This window comes from Electrona antarctica (genome assembly GCF_951216825.1).
Source record: "Electrona antarctica genome assembly, chromosome: 20".
NCBI classification, from domain to species: domain Eukaryota; kingdom Metazoa; phylum Chordata; class Actinopteri; order Myctophiformes; family Myctophidae; genus Electrona; species Electrona antarctica.
The window spans coordinates 15,431,219-15,450,511 of NC_136801.1; the positions used below are offsets into that span (position 1 = coordinate 15,431,219).

The 19,293-nt window shown below is 42.9% G+C and overlaps 1 protein-coding gene and 2 long non-coding RNA genes across 3 annotated transcripts in view; 1 reads left to right on the top strand and 2 right to left on the bottom strand.

The window, feature by feature from the left end:
• Positions 1-19,293, top strand: part of LOC306912879 (sodium/hydrogen exchanger 9-like) — a 127,339-nt gene that overhangs the window by 41,208 nt on the left and 66,838 nt on the right. The window contains exons 9-12 of the mRNA XM_079489333.1: positions 668-756; positions 5,179-5,292; positions 13,434-13,545; positions 15,636-15,795. Coding sequence (XP_079345459.1) covers positions 668-756; positions 5,179-5,292; positions 13,434-13,545; positions 15,636-15,795 — 475 coding nt within the window. The remainder of the gene's footprint in view (positions 1-667; positions 757-5,178; positions 5,293-13,433; positions 13,546-15,635; positions 15,796-19,293) is intronic.
• On the bottom strand, positions 7,280-7,974 carry LOC306913177. Its single transcript, XR_013788503.1, has 3 exons — positions 7,890-7,974; positions 7,648-7,756; positions 7,280-7,358 (listed from the first exon to the last, which is right to left on the bottom strand). It is a non-coding gene; the product is annotated as an uncharacterized lncRNA (long non-coding RNA).
• Positions 10,531-11,850, bottom strand: LOC306913176. Its single transcript, XR_013788502.1, has 3 exons — positions 11,765-11,850; positions 11,523-11,631; positions 10,531-11,233 (listed from the first exon to the last, which is right to left on the bottom strand). It is a non-coding gene; the product is annotated as an uncharacterized lncRNA (long non-coding RNA).

Here is a 19,293-nt window from a genome sequence, read left to right on the forward strand (position 1 = left end):
ACTGGAAGTCTGTTTGTTTCAACCTTGCACAACTTGAACGAACTGAGCTCTCCCTTGCTTCCTTTTGAGCTCCAGAATCTTCTGAGATACTATTAGTGGCTCACACAGAATCCAATCAAAACTCATTTTCCGGTCACCAGAGTAAGGCCTGTGTTCTGAACATGAGAACAAAATTCTGTCGGAGTCAACGGACCGCCATGTGACCACCATGTGATGAGATTTAGCCTCTCGGACCCAAAAACGTATAATATTTTCTAAAATATTATTTTGTTATCGTTGGATAAGATTTTGTCCACAATTTCATTTAGTATGGTATGGTGTTGGTACCATAGGAGAGATAACGATCAAAACAACAATTCTTCTACATTCTCTAATTGTGTAGACTTCTTAAACTTCTTAACTAATGCGTAAACTAAGTAATGCAGAATGTTTAACAATAATTTAACTCTTGAGAGGGTCAAATGAAACTGTTTCGTTTTGCACTCTCAAGATTTATCTACAGTATAAGGGTCAGTTTGGTTACCAACTGTCCATTTAGCTGGAGACCACCTGGAACCCCTTCATGGACCACTGGCTGAAGACCACCGCTCTACTGTATACTCCCCCTGCTCATCATGACACTGACATTATTATGTGTGTTGTGGTACTTTATGTCCCATGATGGCAGGCATTGTGGCGGTGCTGTTTTGCGGGCTGGGCCAGGCCCGGTACACTCTCTGCAACCTGTCCTCGGAGGCCAAGACCAGAATCAAGCAGGTAGACTTACCTAGAGGAGAAGCTTAATTACCACTGTATACAAACTGGCTTTTATTCTCTATAATTGCTCAATTCAAATGGCTTTCCTTCGTGTGTGTGTGTGTGTGTGTGTGTGTGTGTGTGTGTGTGTGTGTGTGTGTGTGTGTGTGTGTGTGTGTGTGTGTGTGTGTGTGTGTGTGTGTGTGTGTGTGTGTGTGTGTGTGTGTGTGTGTGTGTGTGTGTGTGTGTGTGTGTGTGTGTGTGTGTGCGCGTGCGTGCGTGCGTGCGTGCGTGCGTGCGTGCGTGCGTGCGTGCGTGCGTGCGTGCGTGCGTGCGTGCGCGCGCGCGCGCGCACGGCTTATCTGTTAAAGGATCTTTCATTGTTACATCTGGTTACACAAGTACATTAGGGTAAATTATTTTGTTCTGGTTCCTGTGTTTCTTTTGTGTGCATAATCATGAATGACCATTAGCACTGGAGACGTCCAGGGGGAGGCCTAGCCTCCATCTCGCTGTCTGCCAGTGTGCACACAGGCAGTTCAACAGAGCGTCTTATGATACCAGCCAGCTCCCAAGAGTAGACGACTGAATAGATAGAGTAGTACTAGTACTGTACAATACATGCATATACTGTATACACTCATCTACGCATTTATTATTCATTGTCGGCACCACAGTGCAGGTCACTGTTTATCATAAAAAGCATTTTCAAAAGGTAAATGACAGCTCGATCAAAGCGGTTGCTTTTAATTTAATGTGTGGTATCCTGTATGTTTGTTTGATCAAATGCTTTGCTTACATCTACATTTTTACAGCATATACATGCAGCCACAGCTCAAAGACAAAGTCAAGTGGATTTAGTTGGAGCCGACACTAGTTGCATAGAAAGCAAGAGCAGAGGGTAATATATTTCATTGCCTTGTCCTTGAGGAGAAAGTGGGTAATTATTCAAGTGAATGGGTCCTTATCTAGCTATTTTGTAGAGTCACTATAGTATGTATTTGTTCAGACTACCTAAAAAGAAGTAAAGCAGATAATGCTAACACAGAAATGTTAATTATCTTTCAATACACATTATATTTAGCTTGTCTTTTATAGCTAGAGTCATCAGTGTAAGTATAGGACCAAGCTGTTTATGATGCCTGGTAGGCAGTATAGGTTGTGATAAGAAAATAATGGTTATCACTTCTGGTACTTTTTAATTAATTAATTCACGGGCATACACGGACGTCACACGTGTATCGGCGTTAAGCCTTCCTCAGCATGTATAGGAGGAATGGTATAATGGTTGTGGGCTATGGCCAGCCTATCCTATCATCACCACTGAACCAGAAAGAGCGATATTGTCCCTTTCAACTGAGATGAGATGAGATTTATTGTCAATGTACACTAGTACAGCGAAAGGTATTTTCACATCTCACCAGTGCAAACATGTCATTAAAAAGTGAAAGTGCAGGTCAGTAAGTAAATGCAGTAAGAGCAGTAGACATTAAATAAATAAATAAGGATATATATATAAGGTGATATTAATAAAGAATAGACATTCAATATTGTCAGATCCATATTGCACATAGTAGTTCTTATTGCACATAGCCCATAGTGCACAGAGTCCCAAGATACAACAGGGAAGGTGGGTGGGTATAGGGGGAGGGGGCTGTCACTGAGGGGTGTGAGGAGTGGATGAGGAGTTCAGGTAGATGACAGTGGATGGGAAGAAGCTGTTCCTGAGTCTGCTGGACTTGGAACCAAGGTTCCTGTATCGTCTCCCAGAGGGGAGGAGGGTAAACAGACTGTGGTTGGGGTGAGAGGGGTCTTTGATAATGTTATGAGCCTTCCTCAGGCACCGACTGTCGTAGATGGTCTTAATAACAGGGAGAGATGTTCCAGTGATGCGTTGGGCAGTTTTCACCACCCTCTGCAGTGCCTTCCGGTCAGAGGCTGTACAGTTTCCATACCAGACCGTGAGACAGTATGTGAGGATGCTCTCAATGGCACAACGGTAGAAGTTCCCCAGTATCTGAGGAGATAGATGGACTTTCCTCAGTCTCTTCAAAAAGAAAAGACGTTGGTGGGCCTTCTTGACCAGAGACGAGGTGTTGAGGGTCCAGGAGAGGTCCTCAGAGATATGGAAAGTGTGAGTGACAGCCACAGCCCTAGTCCTCCTGAAGTCCACGATGAGCTCCTTAGTCTTCTTGGTGTTCATGCCAAGTTGTTGTCAGTGCACCACGGCGCCAGGTGCTGGATCTCCTCCCTGTAGGCCGACTCACCGTTGTCCTTGATGAGGCCCACCACCGTTGTGTCGTCTGCAAACTTAATGATGGTGTTGGTGCCATGCATAGGGGTGCAGTATCTTCACTATGGTGAAGAGGGAGTAGAGAAGGGGGCTCAGCACACAGCCTGGAGGAGGTGAGGTTGCCTATCCTTAACAGACTGGGGCCTGTTAGTAAGGAAGTCGAGGATCCAGTTGCCTCATCTCGCGGGAACTGCCCATAGATCCGAAGTCCCGTTAGTCCGAACATGCACTGCTCCCGTGCTTGCGGTTATGTTTAGGTTAGGATTAGAGATAGGGATAGTAATTTCGGAACAAGGAACCTTCTGACTAACGACACGGCACCCATCTCGCCCCCAGAAGGAGGAAACTGTTAGCTCTCTGTTCGAACTCCACTCGACAGGTCTTAGCGTGTCGGCTTTAAATTGTGATCTACTTTACTGTAACTACTTAAAAAACAAACAAATTAAAAACTTAACTGAAGAGACTGTGGAAAACACTCCTTAGGCTAAATGCAGCTCAGGTAGTCCTTGAGCTACACTCGTTGGCAGAGACACTGCTGCAAAGGGACATAAATCACATCAGCACTGGAGGTGCAGTGTTTTATTAAAATATAAACCTATTTTTAACATTCCAATTGAACAGCCAGTCCTGACTCCCTGGTCCTTCAGTGTGGTTGCCTATAATGGTAAGACCGCTTTTTGTGCTTTTGTAGCCGTAGTGGCTCAGAGCCTCTGCCTGATGACCCAAAGCCTAATATTTAATCCATAGCATTACACTTGCCCACCTTTTATTATTATAAGCCCAAAACATTGTCGCGCTACTCCTCCCACAGGTGTTGCTTAATTCATATCGACCGGCTTAATTGGGAATGGTTAGCATTTTGCTAAGTGATAGGTTTTACAATTGAATTGATATAAATGTATATCCTATGGGAAAATGTAACGACTCCCATTCAAGTATTTTTGTTTCGGAAACCGTAAGGGCTACAGTTATGCACACACATAGGACAGCTCAATGTCCTATGCAAGAGTCCAGTTTTCCTTGTGATCAATACCGGTATGTAAATAGATTTCTTATTTTAAGGAACATGTGTAAGCACAGGTGCGCCGCAGGCAAGGCTGTGTCCTGTCATCAGGATTGTTTACCATACTAATTAGATGCAGGATACATCTTTATCTACGGTACTTAAGTATGCTGATGGCATGGCCTCATTTGGGCTACTCGGTATCAAATTTTAACCATATGGATACATTACTTGTTACAACAGTGCTCTTATGTCATAAATGCCTGTTAACCTAAATAGTTGGTCATTTGTACAGTAATGACATTCCATTCCACATACTATAAGTCAATGAGTATAAATTGATGACAAACCTATGGAAATAGTGGATGATTTTAAATATTTAGGCACTATTGTAAACAGCATATAAGCTAACTCTGAATACATTTTCAAGTTTATACAACACCTCTTTTGAGAGAGCTGAATAGCCTTGCTGTAAGCAGACAGCTGGTGTACAAAAGTCTCTTACAGTGCATTGACTTTTAATAGATGATAAGAATACAAGTAGATCAAGGATTGTGAACATGGCTGGGGAGATCATAGACAAGGCACATCAGAGACAGTTGACATATTCCGTCCTACATCTCGGACCTACTCGACCCCTATGAGCCTGCCCGCGAGCTGATATCCTCAGGCAAGGCTCTACTTACAATAAAAACTGTTTTTTGCAGTCCGTGCACCCTTACTGTGGAATGCCCTGCCCCTGGCAATCAGGATTGCCGACTCGGTTCCTCATTAAAAAAAAAAAAGCTCTTGCCTTTGCAACACAAGGTCATGGGTTCAAATCTGGGCACCGCCAACTCTGTGTAAGAGTCTTCAAGAACCCGTACCTGCCCCCCACTATAAAAAACCGACCCTGTCACAATTCCATGGTCTTTTTCTCAAGTTTAGTCTTCCATGTTTCTTGTGCATATTATTCTTATTGCCTTCCTGCTTGGTCCGGCCTTATCGCTGCTTGCAGCGATCCTTTTCTAGTTATTATTATTATTATTATTATTATTATTATTAGAATATATTATTATGCGCTCTAACATGCAGAAAGACCTGCAAATCCTGGCGGACCCAGGAATATTTGTATGACCTTTTGATCCTGTTTTTTTTTCATCAACAGCTCCTTGAATTCTCAAAGTTCCTGGGAGAAATCTTTATCTTCAGCTACATGGGATACATCTTGTTGGCGTTTCAACACCATGTGTTCAACACCCTCTTCATATGCGGGGCATTTGTATCCTTTTCTCATATCTGAAATTAACTTGATAATGAAAGAATGATAATTCTGTTCTGTTCTGTTCTGTTCTGTTCTGTTCTGTTCTGTTCTGTTCTGTTCTGTTCTGTTCTGTTCTGTTCTGTTCTGTTCTGTTCTGTTCTGTTCTGTTCTGTTCTGTTCTGTTCTGTTCTGTTCTGTTCTGTTCTGTTCTGTTCTGTTCTGTTCTGTTCTCTTCTCTTCTCTTCTCTTCTCTTCTCACCCACCAAAAGTCCCAGATGGGGGACATTCAATTACTTGGTGTAACTGCAATCTAGACTAAATCTAATACGTTTTGGATATAATAGTTCTCCAGGTAGCTTCTGTAGTAATAATTGAACTGCATTTAAGTTTGCTTTTGCAAGCTCAGCACATTCCTCTCCATCCATTTATTCAGTCCCCTGCAATCTCCATCTCTACAGATGAAGTTGTTCCCCTGAAGAAGGTTGTATTGAAGAAATAGGTATTTAATTTACCATGCTTGTGTTTTCTCCAGCAGAGCTCCTCGCAACGAATATGTTCATACCTGTTTGAATTGAGTCAGAGTTACATCAATGCGTAGTAGAATTAGTTAACATCCCTGTCACAGTTGATGATTAAGCCTTGTTTAGTTTTAGAAACTCAGTCTGAAGAGCTATACCTGATGCACTTCAAAGTCTCCCTGCTGCATTAAAGAACGCCTCTATCGAACTTCTGTCAGATCCATTTCCTTTAACCGGTATACTTCAAAGGGGAACATTTACTAGTGGGTAGCAATTCTCTGCTATAACTCCTTGCTTCACACACTTCACCTTGATTTCACCCAGTGCTTCACGTTTCACACATTCTGGTCACAAGTCAGCTTTAATAATCTGTAGACTACACAGTTTCACAGTGTGTGTGCACCACCTTTATTAAAGCTATACAGTAGAGTGGTTCTAACATTCCTTTCCTAGCTGCTGTCAGATCAGAGATCAGCCAACTCCAGTCAGTGGACAGTAATGGACTACTGGCTACCCACGGTACCATTGTCCTTGCCTCAGAGCTGACATGACCACGGTCTACACCCGGGCATAGACTCGAGTGGCACCACTCCAAGGAGCCTTTCTTTCACAGGCCAGTGCCCAGATGGTCAGCAATTATTATTCCAATCCATCTTCCACCAGAGGGCCAAAGAAGCCATGGCAGAGAAAAGAGTTGACCGAGCGTATTCTTTTTCCTGGGCTGCTATGTTTGCTGTGAAGGGCTGCCAAGGAGGCAAATGTTTGAGTTGAACGCAGAGCCTGTTTAGCTTTGTGCTCATTGTGCTCCCACAACAAAAGCTCAGTGAAAGAAAAAACGCTCTGGCTAGCCCACTGTTGGAAGTGGACTGGGCTGTACAAACACAGATGAATGGAGCTTAGAGTTTTCTCGTGCCGATGGTCTATAAAAAATGAGATAACCCCAACAATTTAATCCTGTTAATCGCTCTTTGGTTATGCGGTAGATTGTAATCGCTCTAGCTTTGCTCCCCTCACCAATGACATTGGGGATGGGTTTTTGAGGAATGAGGCTGAGATGAAAGTGCTTAATTACATCCATTCAAATAGCTCTGGGGTCTTCAATAAACACAAATGAGTGATTTTTTTTTTGGGAGCAGGATATTGCTTTTGAAAATCCATACTCTGCTTTAATATTGACTGCAGGGTGCAAGGGAGCTCTGTTTTAGTAATAGCCCTGTCAGACACAGGTCCCCTGTCGTAGATATGGGCCCTTATATTGTTCCGGACGGCACACTTGTACTTACTGCTGAATGGGTAAAATCCATGGGGGATTTTACCCCCATCCCTGTGATGCAAAAGCAGCAGTACCTCTTGTATAGATTAGGTAGTATAAGTTGTTCTCAAACTATATATATATATATATATATATATATATATATATATATTCATTCTACATATTGTGAATTCAATTTTCAATCAATCAAACCTCTCTCTCATCAATGAGTGTAAGCGGCCCTCGATTGATGAAAGAATGACAAGGTTGGGTGGTCTCGACGGGTGTGTTTATTTGTTCCAACACCGTGAAAACTATAAGGATATAGAATAAATACAGTTTACAATCATTGAATAATCAATAGTTTCACTAATAAAATCTGTGCATTAAACTTGTCACTTCAGTAGTACAATCAACAATAAAATGGTTAATTTATGGTCAATTATAAATACAGTGATACAAAACTCAAGTTATTTCAATTATAAGACAAGTAGAGGAAAATGCACAATAACCAAAAGTACCACAACCAAACGAAAACCAAACAAAATACAATCATGAATGATACTCAAAATGGAAACCAGACAAATAAATAATCATGTATACCTCACTCCGCGTATCGAGGGTGCTAAAGGGCTGCATAACCAACTTGAACCTCAGGGCACATCAACAGTCACCGATGGTCACATTCACAACATAGTGTGACAGACAGGCACTGTAGACAATAATAGACAACTTCAGTCACTAAAAGTTCACTAAAACTGCAAATGTCAGTCACAGGCTTCAACATTGCTTAATCAATAAGAGTACAAACACAAGCGTCACATTAACAGTCAAACATTTCATACCGTGTGGTCTGGTGCAAACACACACACACTGGTGCTCTCTCCCCCTCTGCTCACTCTGGAGTCTGGCTGTGTGAAATGAGTCTATGGGTCTGAGGTGAGTGAAGCTAACAGGCTTCAGCTATATATGGGTCGGTAACAGGAAGTGTCAAAGTAAAGGTATGCCAAAATACAGGAAGTATCAGAATAAACAACAAAATAAGACCGACAATAAATAAAGAATATAACAAACTTCAACTAAAGAAATGATTGCAAAAACAAGTGTCACGGGCAGTTACACTCCCCCCAATCATGTTACCTAGGGCAGATCATTCTGAATTGCACATAACATGATTCACAACATCTCTTTACAATGTCAATGAGGTTTGAGAGAACCATGTCTTTAATTTGCCTTTTGATGACAGAAGGTTTAGGGGAAAAACCTTGCCCTCAAATGGTTTTCTAGCTCCAGGGCCTTCACCCGAGTCTGCATTTCCATTTTCGGCGTGATTTGTGACGGTCTTAAGAAGTCTGTTTGGGCTTTTGTTAGCGATTTGCCGCTGTACGTGCTTGGCGGAGGCGACGTCTATAGCAGCCATGTCTCCCGGCTCTTCAAGGGAGCTGTTGCAGCAGATATGTATGGGGTCATCAATTTGGGCTACAGCGTTTGGTATGATGCTCTTGGCCTCGGCCGCTGTACACTGTGGCAGACAGAAGTGTTCTCCCTGGAGCTTCTGTGTCTGCTCGCCTTCGCTACACCCCTGCGGGAGTTGGGGCGGTAAGCTTCCCAGGTCTCTGTTCAGGGGGCAGAGAGTCTCCTGCTTCCTTACAGAGCGCACATCAATTTCTACCTGTAGATCTTTCACAGTACTGTTCAGCTGAGAGTCAATAGTTTCTCTGCTTTGCAGGGCACCATTTGCATGTTTTAACTCTATTTGTGTCTGATCCAAATTTCTTTTCAATTGTTCAATCTCCGCTTTCTGCTCTGCCTTGATGGCAAGGTGCTGCTGAAGCTGAGCCCTCAAGGCCTCCAGCTCCCTATTATTTCTGTCTTTCTCCATGTCTTCATGTCGTAGAGTGTTGTGCATGTCAGCTAACTCCGCTCTTTGTTCCATCAACTCCTTGTTCAGTCGATCAATCTCTTGTTGCTGCTGATTTGTCTCGACTCTGGCGTTGGCCCTGAGAATATCATCCTGGCTCTGCTTTACGGTATTCAGAAGCTTCACTGTTTCTATATTTCTTTTCATTAGTTCGGCCACTTCCACCCTCAGGTGTTCATTATCCACCAAGGCCATCTGTTTATGGGTGCGCAGGTTGTCAAACTCGGCCTCTAAACGGTTTACTTGGGACTTCAAATCAGTTGCCCACCTCTGTGGGTCCTCTGTAGATGACATGCAGACAGGAATAGTGCTTGAGTGTGAGATGGCAGTATGGATCCTGTGGCTTGTATGGTTATTTGTGGACTCCTTTGCCATTTCTACCCCAGTTCTCTTATCTCTGCCATTATGCAGGCAGGTCGGGTGAGGTCGATTGCATATGTCACAGGTATGTCTCCTCCTACATTCCTTGCCGACATGTCCCTTTCTCAGGCACCCGAAGCAGAGGTTATTTTCAAAGATGTAAGACTTCTTATCTTCCATAGTTGTCCGTGCAAAGCTGGGACATGTGGCAAGACCATGTGCTTTCTTAGCACAGATGGGGCAGGTGAATGGAGGCTTGGAGTTGGAGTGATTATTCTGGGTAGTGGTGTGGAAAGCTCTGGCTCTTTTAGGGGTCCTCTCGTCCGCAGGGCTGCGGTTTATTAGGAAAGGGGAGGCCATAGGGTGACAGGCTATACAGGCTTCTGCTTGGAGGTACTTGGTGCAACATGATGTGACGTTTGGAGGAGCAGAGGGTGATTTATTGCAGTATTCAGAGTCACCTTCAAATAGGTCATAAGCTTGAACCCGTGCTGCTGCTACTCTGATGTCCTTTTGGGCTTCAAGTTGCTGTAACTTCATTTTTGCCTCTTGCACTTGGGTTTGCTGGTTAAGGATCTCCTTCAGTGCTTTGGCCATTTCCTGTTTGGCAGCAAGATCTGCTTCTGCATCAGCTCGTTTCTGGGAGGCTTTGGAGGAAGTATTGGAGTGGTGGCTGGTGGTAGACGTTGAATCATCACTATTTGTTATGGAAGGGGTTTTGGGTGGGTGCAATGGATGGGTTCCACGGGGACCCATCCATGCATGGTTTTTTGTCCCCTCTGATGAGTCAGAGATGACAGTTGCTGTGTTGGTGTGTCCAAAAATAGACCCATACTGATCTTTATCAAAGGCCATTCTGATACGTAACTTCGCAAGCACGTCGTTGAAAGGCTGACCAACGTTGTCCAGGAATTTATCCACTATATCGCATATTTCTGAGGTGATCATTATACATGCGTCCATTTTCTTAACAATATCTGGAGTAGGGGTGGAGTTGCATTGGATGGATTCGTAGCATTCACTTATTGCATTATGTTGGTTCTGAATACATTGTTTGATGCCATGGAGGTCCTCTGCTGAACAAAATGTTTTTAATACTGTTCGAATATGTCTTGCAGAGTGCGTCCAGGTGGTATAAGCCTGGGTGAATCTGACCTGGTGTGCATTGGTTGCTGCCTGTCCAAGTTCAGTGGCCTCCTGTGTGTTGGCTGTTGTCTCTTCAAAGTGTGTTAGCTGCTCCATACCGACTGCAGTCTCTACAGGTTCAGTCCTTCAGAGGCTATTTGGTCTAGGCTTAACATTCAATGTACATAGACCAAAACACAGATAGGCTCCACAGACATGTACCACTTAACTCTGAAGGAATTATATCAAAACGGACAGACAATACATTTCAGCACAATTACACAAATGTCCCCTTTAATTATCTTGCGTCAATGCAGCTTGAATAGTTCTCAGTATGAGTTAAATACCTTGTTCTGTGCAAAACTTTTAAATCCCTTCACCTTGGAAACAATTTGGTTTTCACCCCTTTTTGTTTTGTTTTTTATACTTTGTTTATATTTTATACCTTTTTATTTGGTTTTTTTTTATTTTTCATTTTATTTTTCACTTTATTGTCCTTTTTAGCAACCTTCAGTCCAGCTATGGAAATGGGGGCTACCAGTCATGAGTCCTTGTAGTGAATAGGTTACTGTGGTGGTGTTGTGTGACAAACTTGAAACACAGGCTGATGACTTGAAGCACAGGATGGCTGTAGGTGAGGTGTGGACTGTGGATGGAATGTTGGTGTCGACGTCGAGTTGTATCTGCGATGAGTTTTCACTGTAAGCGGCCCTCGATTGATGAAAGAATGACAAGGTTGGGTGGTCTCGACGGGTGTGTTTATTTGTTCCAACACCGTGAAAACTATAAGGATATAGAATAAATACAGTTTACAATCATTGAATAATCAATAGTTTCACTAATAAAATCTGTGCATTAAACTTGTCACTTCAGTAGTACAATCAACAATAAAATGGTTAATTTATGGTCAATTATAAATACAGTGATACAAAACTCAAGTTATTTCAATTATAAGACAAGTAGAGGAAAATGCACAATAACCAAAAGTACCACAACCAAACGAAAACCAAACAAAATACAATCATGAATGATACTCAAAATGGAAACCAGACAAATAAATAATCATGTATACCTCACTCCGCGTATCGAGGGTGCTAAAGGGCTGCATAACCAACTTGAACCTCAGGGCACATCAACAGTCACCGATGGTCACATTCACAACATAGTGTGACAGACAGGCACTGTAGACAATAATAGACAACTTCAGTCACTAAAAGTTCACTAAAACTGCAAATGTCAGTCACAGGCTTCAACATTGCTTAATCAATAAGAGTACAAACACAAGCGTCACATTAACAGTCAAACATTTCATACCGTGTGGTCTGGTGCAAACACACACACACTGGTGCTCTCTCCCCCTCTGCTCACTCTGGAGTCTGGCTGTGTGAAATGAGTCTATGGGTCTGAGGTGAGTGAAGCTAACAGGCTTCAGCTATATATGGGTCGGTAACAGGAAGTGTCAAAGTAAAGGTATGCCAAAATACAGGAAGTATCAGAATAAACAACAAAATAAGACCGACAATAAATAAAGAATATAACAAACTTCAACTAAAGAAATGATTGCAAAAACAAGTGTCACGGGCAGTTACAATGAGAGAGTGTTACTCTTTTACTCTCGCTGGATAAACTCGAGTCCCACATCCAGTGTACACACACACTCATGTATCTAAATTGTAATTGAATGAAGGAGATGGTCACTTTAAAGTAATTAGTGGTTATTATAAAAGATTACTCTTTTATTTCTTCAGTCGTCATCGTCAAATCAATTTCTGTAGGGCTACTGTACTTTTAGCTTTATAAGTATCAAATGTCCCCCAAATCCACCAGAATACTGGAAATTACATCTACTTTCAACTACATCTACCAATCTGGGAACCCATCTGCAAAAGAAAAAGGGAAAAATGTTTTCCTTTGATTTTTCTTCTTCCGCCCAATTCTCTGTATAGAGACCGGATGTCGGCCCGTTCACTCTTCTTTAGCCCTCCGCTTCCCGTGGTGCCCCTTTGTTTTCATTCGTTGTAACGGGAGTTGCTGAGAGATTCAGCTGCGGAGCTCTTAATCTGTCTTGAGATATTACTATGACTTATATAGAAAAAATCACACCTGTGTGAACTGAGTGGTGCAGCTACACATTTATTGTTATAGTTACTGTACATGTTGGTACATGTCAGGGACGTCACATACTAACCATAGCAACCATGCTCGTTTTTTGGGTACGAACAAACACGGGTACACGGGTACAAAGCCAGTTGTTGGAGTGGTTTGCACCACTCAATAATATATAGCATATGAGCCCATCACATATATAGAGCCCATCATTATGATTCAGATCTACCCATAAACAAACGTAATACGCCCATAGATGGGCATATATGGAGATCTGTTTGTCCAGAGCCACAGATCTGACTGCTATGCTCATATATGGTCATAGGAGTGACCAGATACCATATTGTGGGAATAAAAGGGACAATAAAAGGTAGACAGACAGATACAGAAATCTCCATATATGGGCACAAAAGGGATACAACAGGTACTCTGACAAGGCCCCCAGTCACGATTCTCCAATCTGGGAACCCCTCTCCCCAAAAATTACAAAAACGGTGGTACTGGTAGCTCCTCTTGTGCACCTTCACTGCTGTACAGGACACTTAGCATTCTGTTCCATGATCCCATGTGAGACATCAAAGTATGTGCGGAGGCCAGAAACAGCTGGGAGAGCCCGATTGGCTTCATGTCTTGGCACGGTGCCATGTGGCCGCGTTCACATTCTAAACGGAGGATATGCAGAGCAGAGACTTGTGTGTGTGTATCTCTGCGTGACTGTGTGTACTGTATGTCCCTTTATGTTTGCGTATGCGTGCCGGTGAATGCCCATGTGCGGATTCTTGTGTGTGCATGCCCATATGCTTTACTTGCATACGGTACACATGTCATAATGAATTAATGATTGGTTATTGTCCTCAACCTGCATGCATGCATACAGCTCTCCATATGCATATCAAGAGCGTGCAACATCTACCCGTTGTCTTTGCTTCTGAATTTGTGCCGTACCACCAAGATACCTCACAACTTCCAGCACTTCATGATGTTTGCAGGTAATGCGTGCTAAAGTACTATAAAATATGCACACAAAACATTGTGACTTTCCATTAACACTTACAGTATGGATTATGTTGTTGCTTGTAAAAGGTGTCGTACTGTAGAGGCGGTGACAGCCTTGTTATTACCATGTGGCTAGTAACTCAGAAATTAACGTATTTTCCCCTATTTATCTAATGAAAGCTCTTTAATTATGTAATTCTCTTCACTGCCTGCAGCTAATGGCATTAGTGAGGATGCTTAGAATGGGTCCCGTGTGTGTGTGAGTGTGTGTGTGTGAGTGTGTGAGTGAGTGAGTGAGACAGACGTGCGTGTTGATGAAGCCACCTACAACCAGCCTCCCTGAAGCATTATTGTTATCACAGCCACAACCACTGTCTTGTCAATGGGACTATTCTTATCTGTAATGCAGGAATCCAAAGTGTGTTCCTTCACCCCAAACTCTAATTTTTTCACATTGGCATTTCTATTTGTCTGCTGAATTTCTTTGTGGCTGGGGAGCTTCTATTTTAAAGGGATAGTTCAGATTTTTTTAACTTAAGTTGTATGAAATACTTGCCATTAATATAGTGGTTGCAACTGTATTAATTGATTGCCCGAGTCCCATGGTGGGAGTTCTGCTCTGGTTTTGGTCAATATTAAGTAGTTCCGGTCATTTTGTGGGGGGCACTGGGGCCACGCAGTAAAAGTAAATGAATCCACAAAACAAACGTAATTTGTATTGTTGACCTATTTCTAAAATATTAGCGCGACTTTCGTTCAACTTTGACCCCTCTATCACATGGAACTATTTTTTGGGCACAGAAAACATAGTTCTGTGTGATAGAGGGGTAAAAAAAGAACGGAAGTTGCACTAATATTTTAGAAATAGGTCAACAATACAAATGACGTTAGTTTTGTGGATTAATTTACTTTTACTGCGTGGCCCCCAGTGCCCCCCATAAAATGACCGGAACTACATGATATTTCACCAAAACCGGAGCAGAACTCCCACCACAGGACTCGGGCAATCAATTAATACAGTTGCAACCACTATATTAATGGCAAGTATTTCATACAACTTAAGTTAAAAAAATCTGAACTATCCCTTTAACGTCCCAGACTAACAGTTGAAACGGTGACTGGCTTGATGATGCAGGAGAAAATGATGTGGAGTAGAACACTCAGCATGGCTCACTGCTTCACTGACCCACTTCTCCCTCCTTATGTAAGACATGTTCTTTGTGAGAAGCCCTTGGTCTTCTGTTTTCCACAATATGCTTCTAATGGGCTTAAGTTTGTTGTGTGCGCTGTTACGGGAGCGCAACTGAGCATAACTCTGACTTGATGGAAATACAGGATTTCTCTGTGAATTCTTTAGGCGATGTAGTACCAGGAGTCTGCTGGTTTCTAGGCTTACTATGATAACTACCTCGTTCACATGGCCAGGCAATGTTTGCAAGGCACCATGTAATCAGTTGATTGTATAAACAGAGTTCAGTTGTTGGTCTTATATCAAAGAGCTAGTTCATAACTTTTTTCTTTTGGAAAGATATATGGGTGCGGTCATGCTCAACACCTTAAACCCTTTATAAGTTGACTGGGCTCCCCCAAGTCTCTGTACGTGGCCTGGTCCTTTTTTGTCTCTTTTCTCTCTAGCTCTTTGCTGGAAATGGCTGTCTACGAGCTCACAACTTGTTGCATTGCGACAAGTTGTGAGCTTGTAGATCGGCTATTTTAAAATAGTCAAATTATATGGCTTGAGCAGTGGAATTCTATTTTTTCCACGGACAAGAGCAGACAAGAATATTACCAGAAACACAAAGAGATGGCCAAGGGACCTCTGGGGTTCCTTGAAGGTGGTCTCTGAGAGGTACGAGGGTCCTTAAAGCCATAGTGTCATAGTAAATCAGTGTCCTACACATTATGAAGAAAACCTGGCGACTGACATCCAGTAGTTGGATCTTATGATCAAAATAAAAACGTCTAAACTAAATAAAATCTGACATTTGCCACAGACAAGGAAAAGTGGCACAGTGTGCCACATTTGGACACATGTGTGCGTGTACGGACATTGATGACCACTGCCTCTCTCCCTTTCTCCCAGGTCTGAGGGGCGCTGTGGCGTTTGCCCTGGCTCTCAGAGCCAACGACACGCCCACCGAGGTGCGGCGCTCCTTCCTCAGCACCACGCTGCTGGTGGTCTGCGTCACTGTGTTGCTGCTGGGCACCGCCACCATGCCCATGCTGCGCTGGCTGGACATCAGGTTAGTGTCACTGTGTGAGGACGTCCGGTCTGCCATGCGGAAGCCACTGCGTCTCGTGCATAATTTATACTCCCACCGATGGTGGTGAAAATACATGACCATGGTAGGGGTGGGACAATATGGATCTTGGTAGGATTATAGTGAGAGAAATGATCAGGGTTGATGATCAACGATTATTACACGTACATTTACTCAACAAAACTATGTATGTATGAAATCACATGAATCAAATTAGAGGAAGTGCAGTCTTTTGAAGACAAAAAAGCTACATCTTTGTACTGTAGGCTAGGACCTCTCTCTGCAAGGCTTTTCAGACTGACTGAGAGGGATGGACTGAGGAACAGTTTAATTTCTCATTCTAGATTAGAAGTTAGTCTATTAAGATAATTACCATTCAGATCATCATAGCAGCTTTCACTCTCTCCACTGTTATCTCCCCACCTACAACTAGTCAGTTTCTGCACTAATTACTAAATCTAATCTAGCAACAAAAACACAAAACGAATCTTTTCAAAAGATATTTATCCATTTTGGATGAATGAATTTTCCATGAAAATGTTTGAAGACCACTGGTCTAGACTCAGGAGTCCTTAATGTGTCTTTAATGAAATGATTCTAATGGAGTAACTATCCAGCATGGTGTTTTCCTTTATCGCTGGATATGAGAACAGTACATCCACCCTGGATATGAGAACAGTACATCCACCCTGATCAGCCTTCTCCTCACAAACTCTTTGCTCTTTGCTCTGCTTTGTCCTCCATTATTGATTTCTCAACTGGGTGCAGAAGGCTAAGCAGCACCACAGGTCCTTACTGGGCCTGTGTTACAAAAAAGATAAGGGTAAAACACAGGCCTATGTAGTTTATACAGACAAAGTACACACACACACACACACACACACACACACACACACACACACTGAATAGCCATGGCATCAGACAGGGGTGGACTGGCCACAGGACGTACCGGGCATATTCCCGGTGGGCTGCCGCTCAAGTTCTTTTTTTTTTTTTTTTTATATAATTTTGACAGGCAGGCAGGCCAATAAGCGGCAGGCCACCGGGAAAGGTCCCGGTGGTCCCGCGGACCAGTCCGGGCCTGCTGCCATTCTGCCAGTGCCATCATGATAATTTCACTGTACCTGTATCAGTGAGTGACAAATAAACCCTCTTCTATCTTGAATCCTTTTGCCAGCATGTCAGTGAGAGCAACAAAGGGCTGTGTAGTTGTCTGTTGGTTTGTAGCATTTATGTTGTTCTGTAAAAGTGGTGGTATTAGGGCTTGTTTGTTTGTGTGTGCCTTGACGGAGCGGGCGGTAGTTTCTGCTATCTGCGCGCTGGTTGTGGTGGGCCGGTCTGGGCCAAATTTCTGCGAAAATGACTGGGCCGAATTTTTGTCCCAGTCCAGCCCTGGCATCAGAACACACAGAGTGGATGATGTACTGTTATTTCTTTAGAGTGGGTTGTGCTCGCTGTAATTCCAGGCCAGTGGGTGGAGAATGATTAGGGAGTGCAGAAGAGGCGTTAATGATGTAGTGCAATAATTACTGTACTTGTATTATTAAAGGCTAATCTGTGGCACAGAGTGTATTTTGTTATAATTGACTCCAGCAGTCCTTCCAGACGACGCCTTCTGATTCTCTTGACTGTCTAGTGCCTCTCTGTGGCATGCACTCTCTTGTGTGTGTGTGTGTGTGTGTGTGTGTGTGTGTGTGTGTGTGTGTGTGTGTGTGTGTGTGTGTGTGTGTGTGTGTGTGTGTGTGTGTGTGTGTGTGTGTGTGTGTGTGTGTGTGTGTGTGTGTGTGTGTGTGTGTGTGTGTGTGTGTGTGTGTGTGTGTGTGTGTGTCAGTGGTGCAACCGAGAAATAAGAATAGTAGGAGCAGCAAGCAGTGATGTTTAATGCCTGCATGTTGGTTTCGGACCTTGTTTATAAATTAATCTTGTATGATGCAAAATGTCATGGAACAGATAAATGCAGCAGTGGTGAGAGAGGATTCAAAAGCAGTGAAATACGGAGTTCAGTTTACCTCTGCAAATCCAGAACACATTCATTTGAAAAACTGCAGTTATTAGATCGGCCCACACACACAGTCAGAATTCAGGGTCAAATACAGACCCACCTAGGTAATTATTTTGTTCTCAACAAACAAATGCTGGAACTGCCCTATTGACTGTGAAAATTGCAGTGACTTTGCTGACTCATTCAACATTTAGTTTGAGCCTAGTAGTTTCTTTGTGGTGAATATGTGTGGGCCCTAACCTTGAGTCCATCCACAATATAAATCCTTGAAAGATTTTCACTCTCTTATAGACTGAACTGTCTTAAAAGATCATAATGCTGGCCAAGTGGTCCAGGAGCCTATTGGCAAATTTGCCTGACAGCGTGTCGCATGTTCCAGTCACGTTCATGACGACCTTTGCTGCATGTCTCTCCCCTTCTCTCTCTCCCTCTTTCCTGTCCATCTTCACTTCATACTATCAATAAAGACAAAAAATGCAAAAACAAATCTTTAAAAAAAAAAAGATCACCAGTAAGACACCTTAAAGGCAAGAAGCGACCGCAGGGCTGAGACACTCTACCGGAATAATGTCACTTCATTATGTCAGCACTACAGCGGAGCGGACAGACGGTGAAATCTCTACCGAAGTCCTGATGTCACTCGCTCATCCCCTGGTCCAGGGCCGTAGAAGTTTCATTTTAAATTGTCTCATATAAGCATTGTGGTCCAAAAATAAATATACTGTCTCAGCGATATTGTCAGGGAGGTGTCTCTGTGTCGTCACAACAGTCAGTCAGTGATATTTGATAGCGTCTGTTTAATAGCTAAATCTTTAATAATTCGACGGCAGTAACATTAGCGTTTTCTCTCAGTCAGTTGATTCTTGATTCAAACCACCGCGATCATTTGTTTATTTTTGGAACCCAGTTCTTATTTGACGCAATATGAAAAAGTTGCGCTCCTGTCACTTTAGGGGATACCTCCGTACAAATAAACTTCTCAAGATAAACATTTCTCTGCACTTTTGCACAAAATACAGAAATGCAACAGTATAAGTACAACTAAAGCATGAAAACTTACAAGCCAAGGCTCTTCAAAGCACATGTGAGAGTAAGAGTAACCATATAGAGTAACAGGCAAGCATGTACAGGTAGCAGCGTGACAGAAGCAGCGTTACAGGACAGCGTGACTGCTTCTGCGTTCAGAGCGTGTGATGGAAGCATTACAGGCTTGATCGTGACAGCCTTCCTGCACGTTTTCATAGTAACTGCGATCTGCAGTTGCAATAATAAGAATATATTACCGTAACTATTAAGTAAAGGGGTGTGTGTGTGTGTGTGTGTGTGTGTGTGTGAAATGGTAAATTTATATAGCGCCTTTATCCAAGGCGCTTTACGGCGGAAACCATGCAAGGCACCAACCAGCACATCTGGAGCAATTAGGGGTTCAGAGTCTTGCTCAAGGACACTTCGACACTAACTCTGGGGGAGCCCGGGTT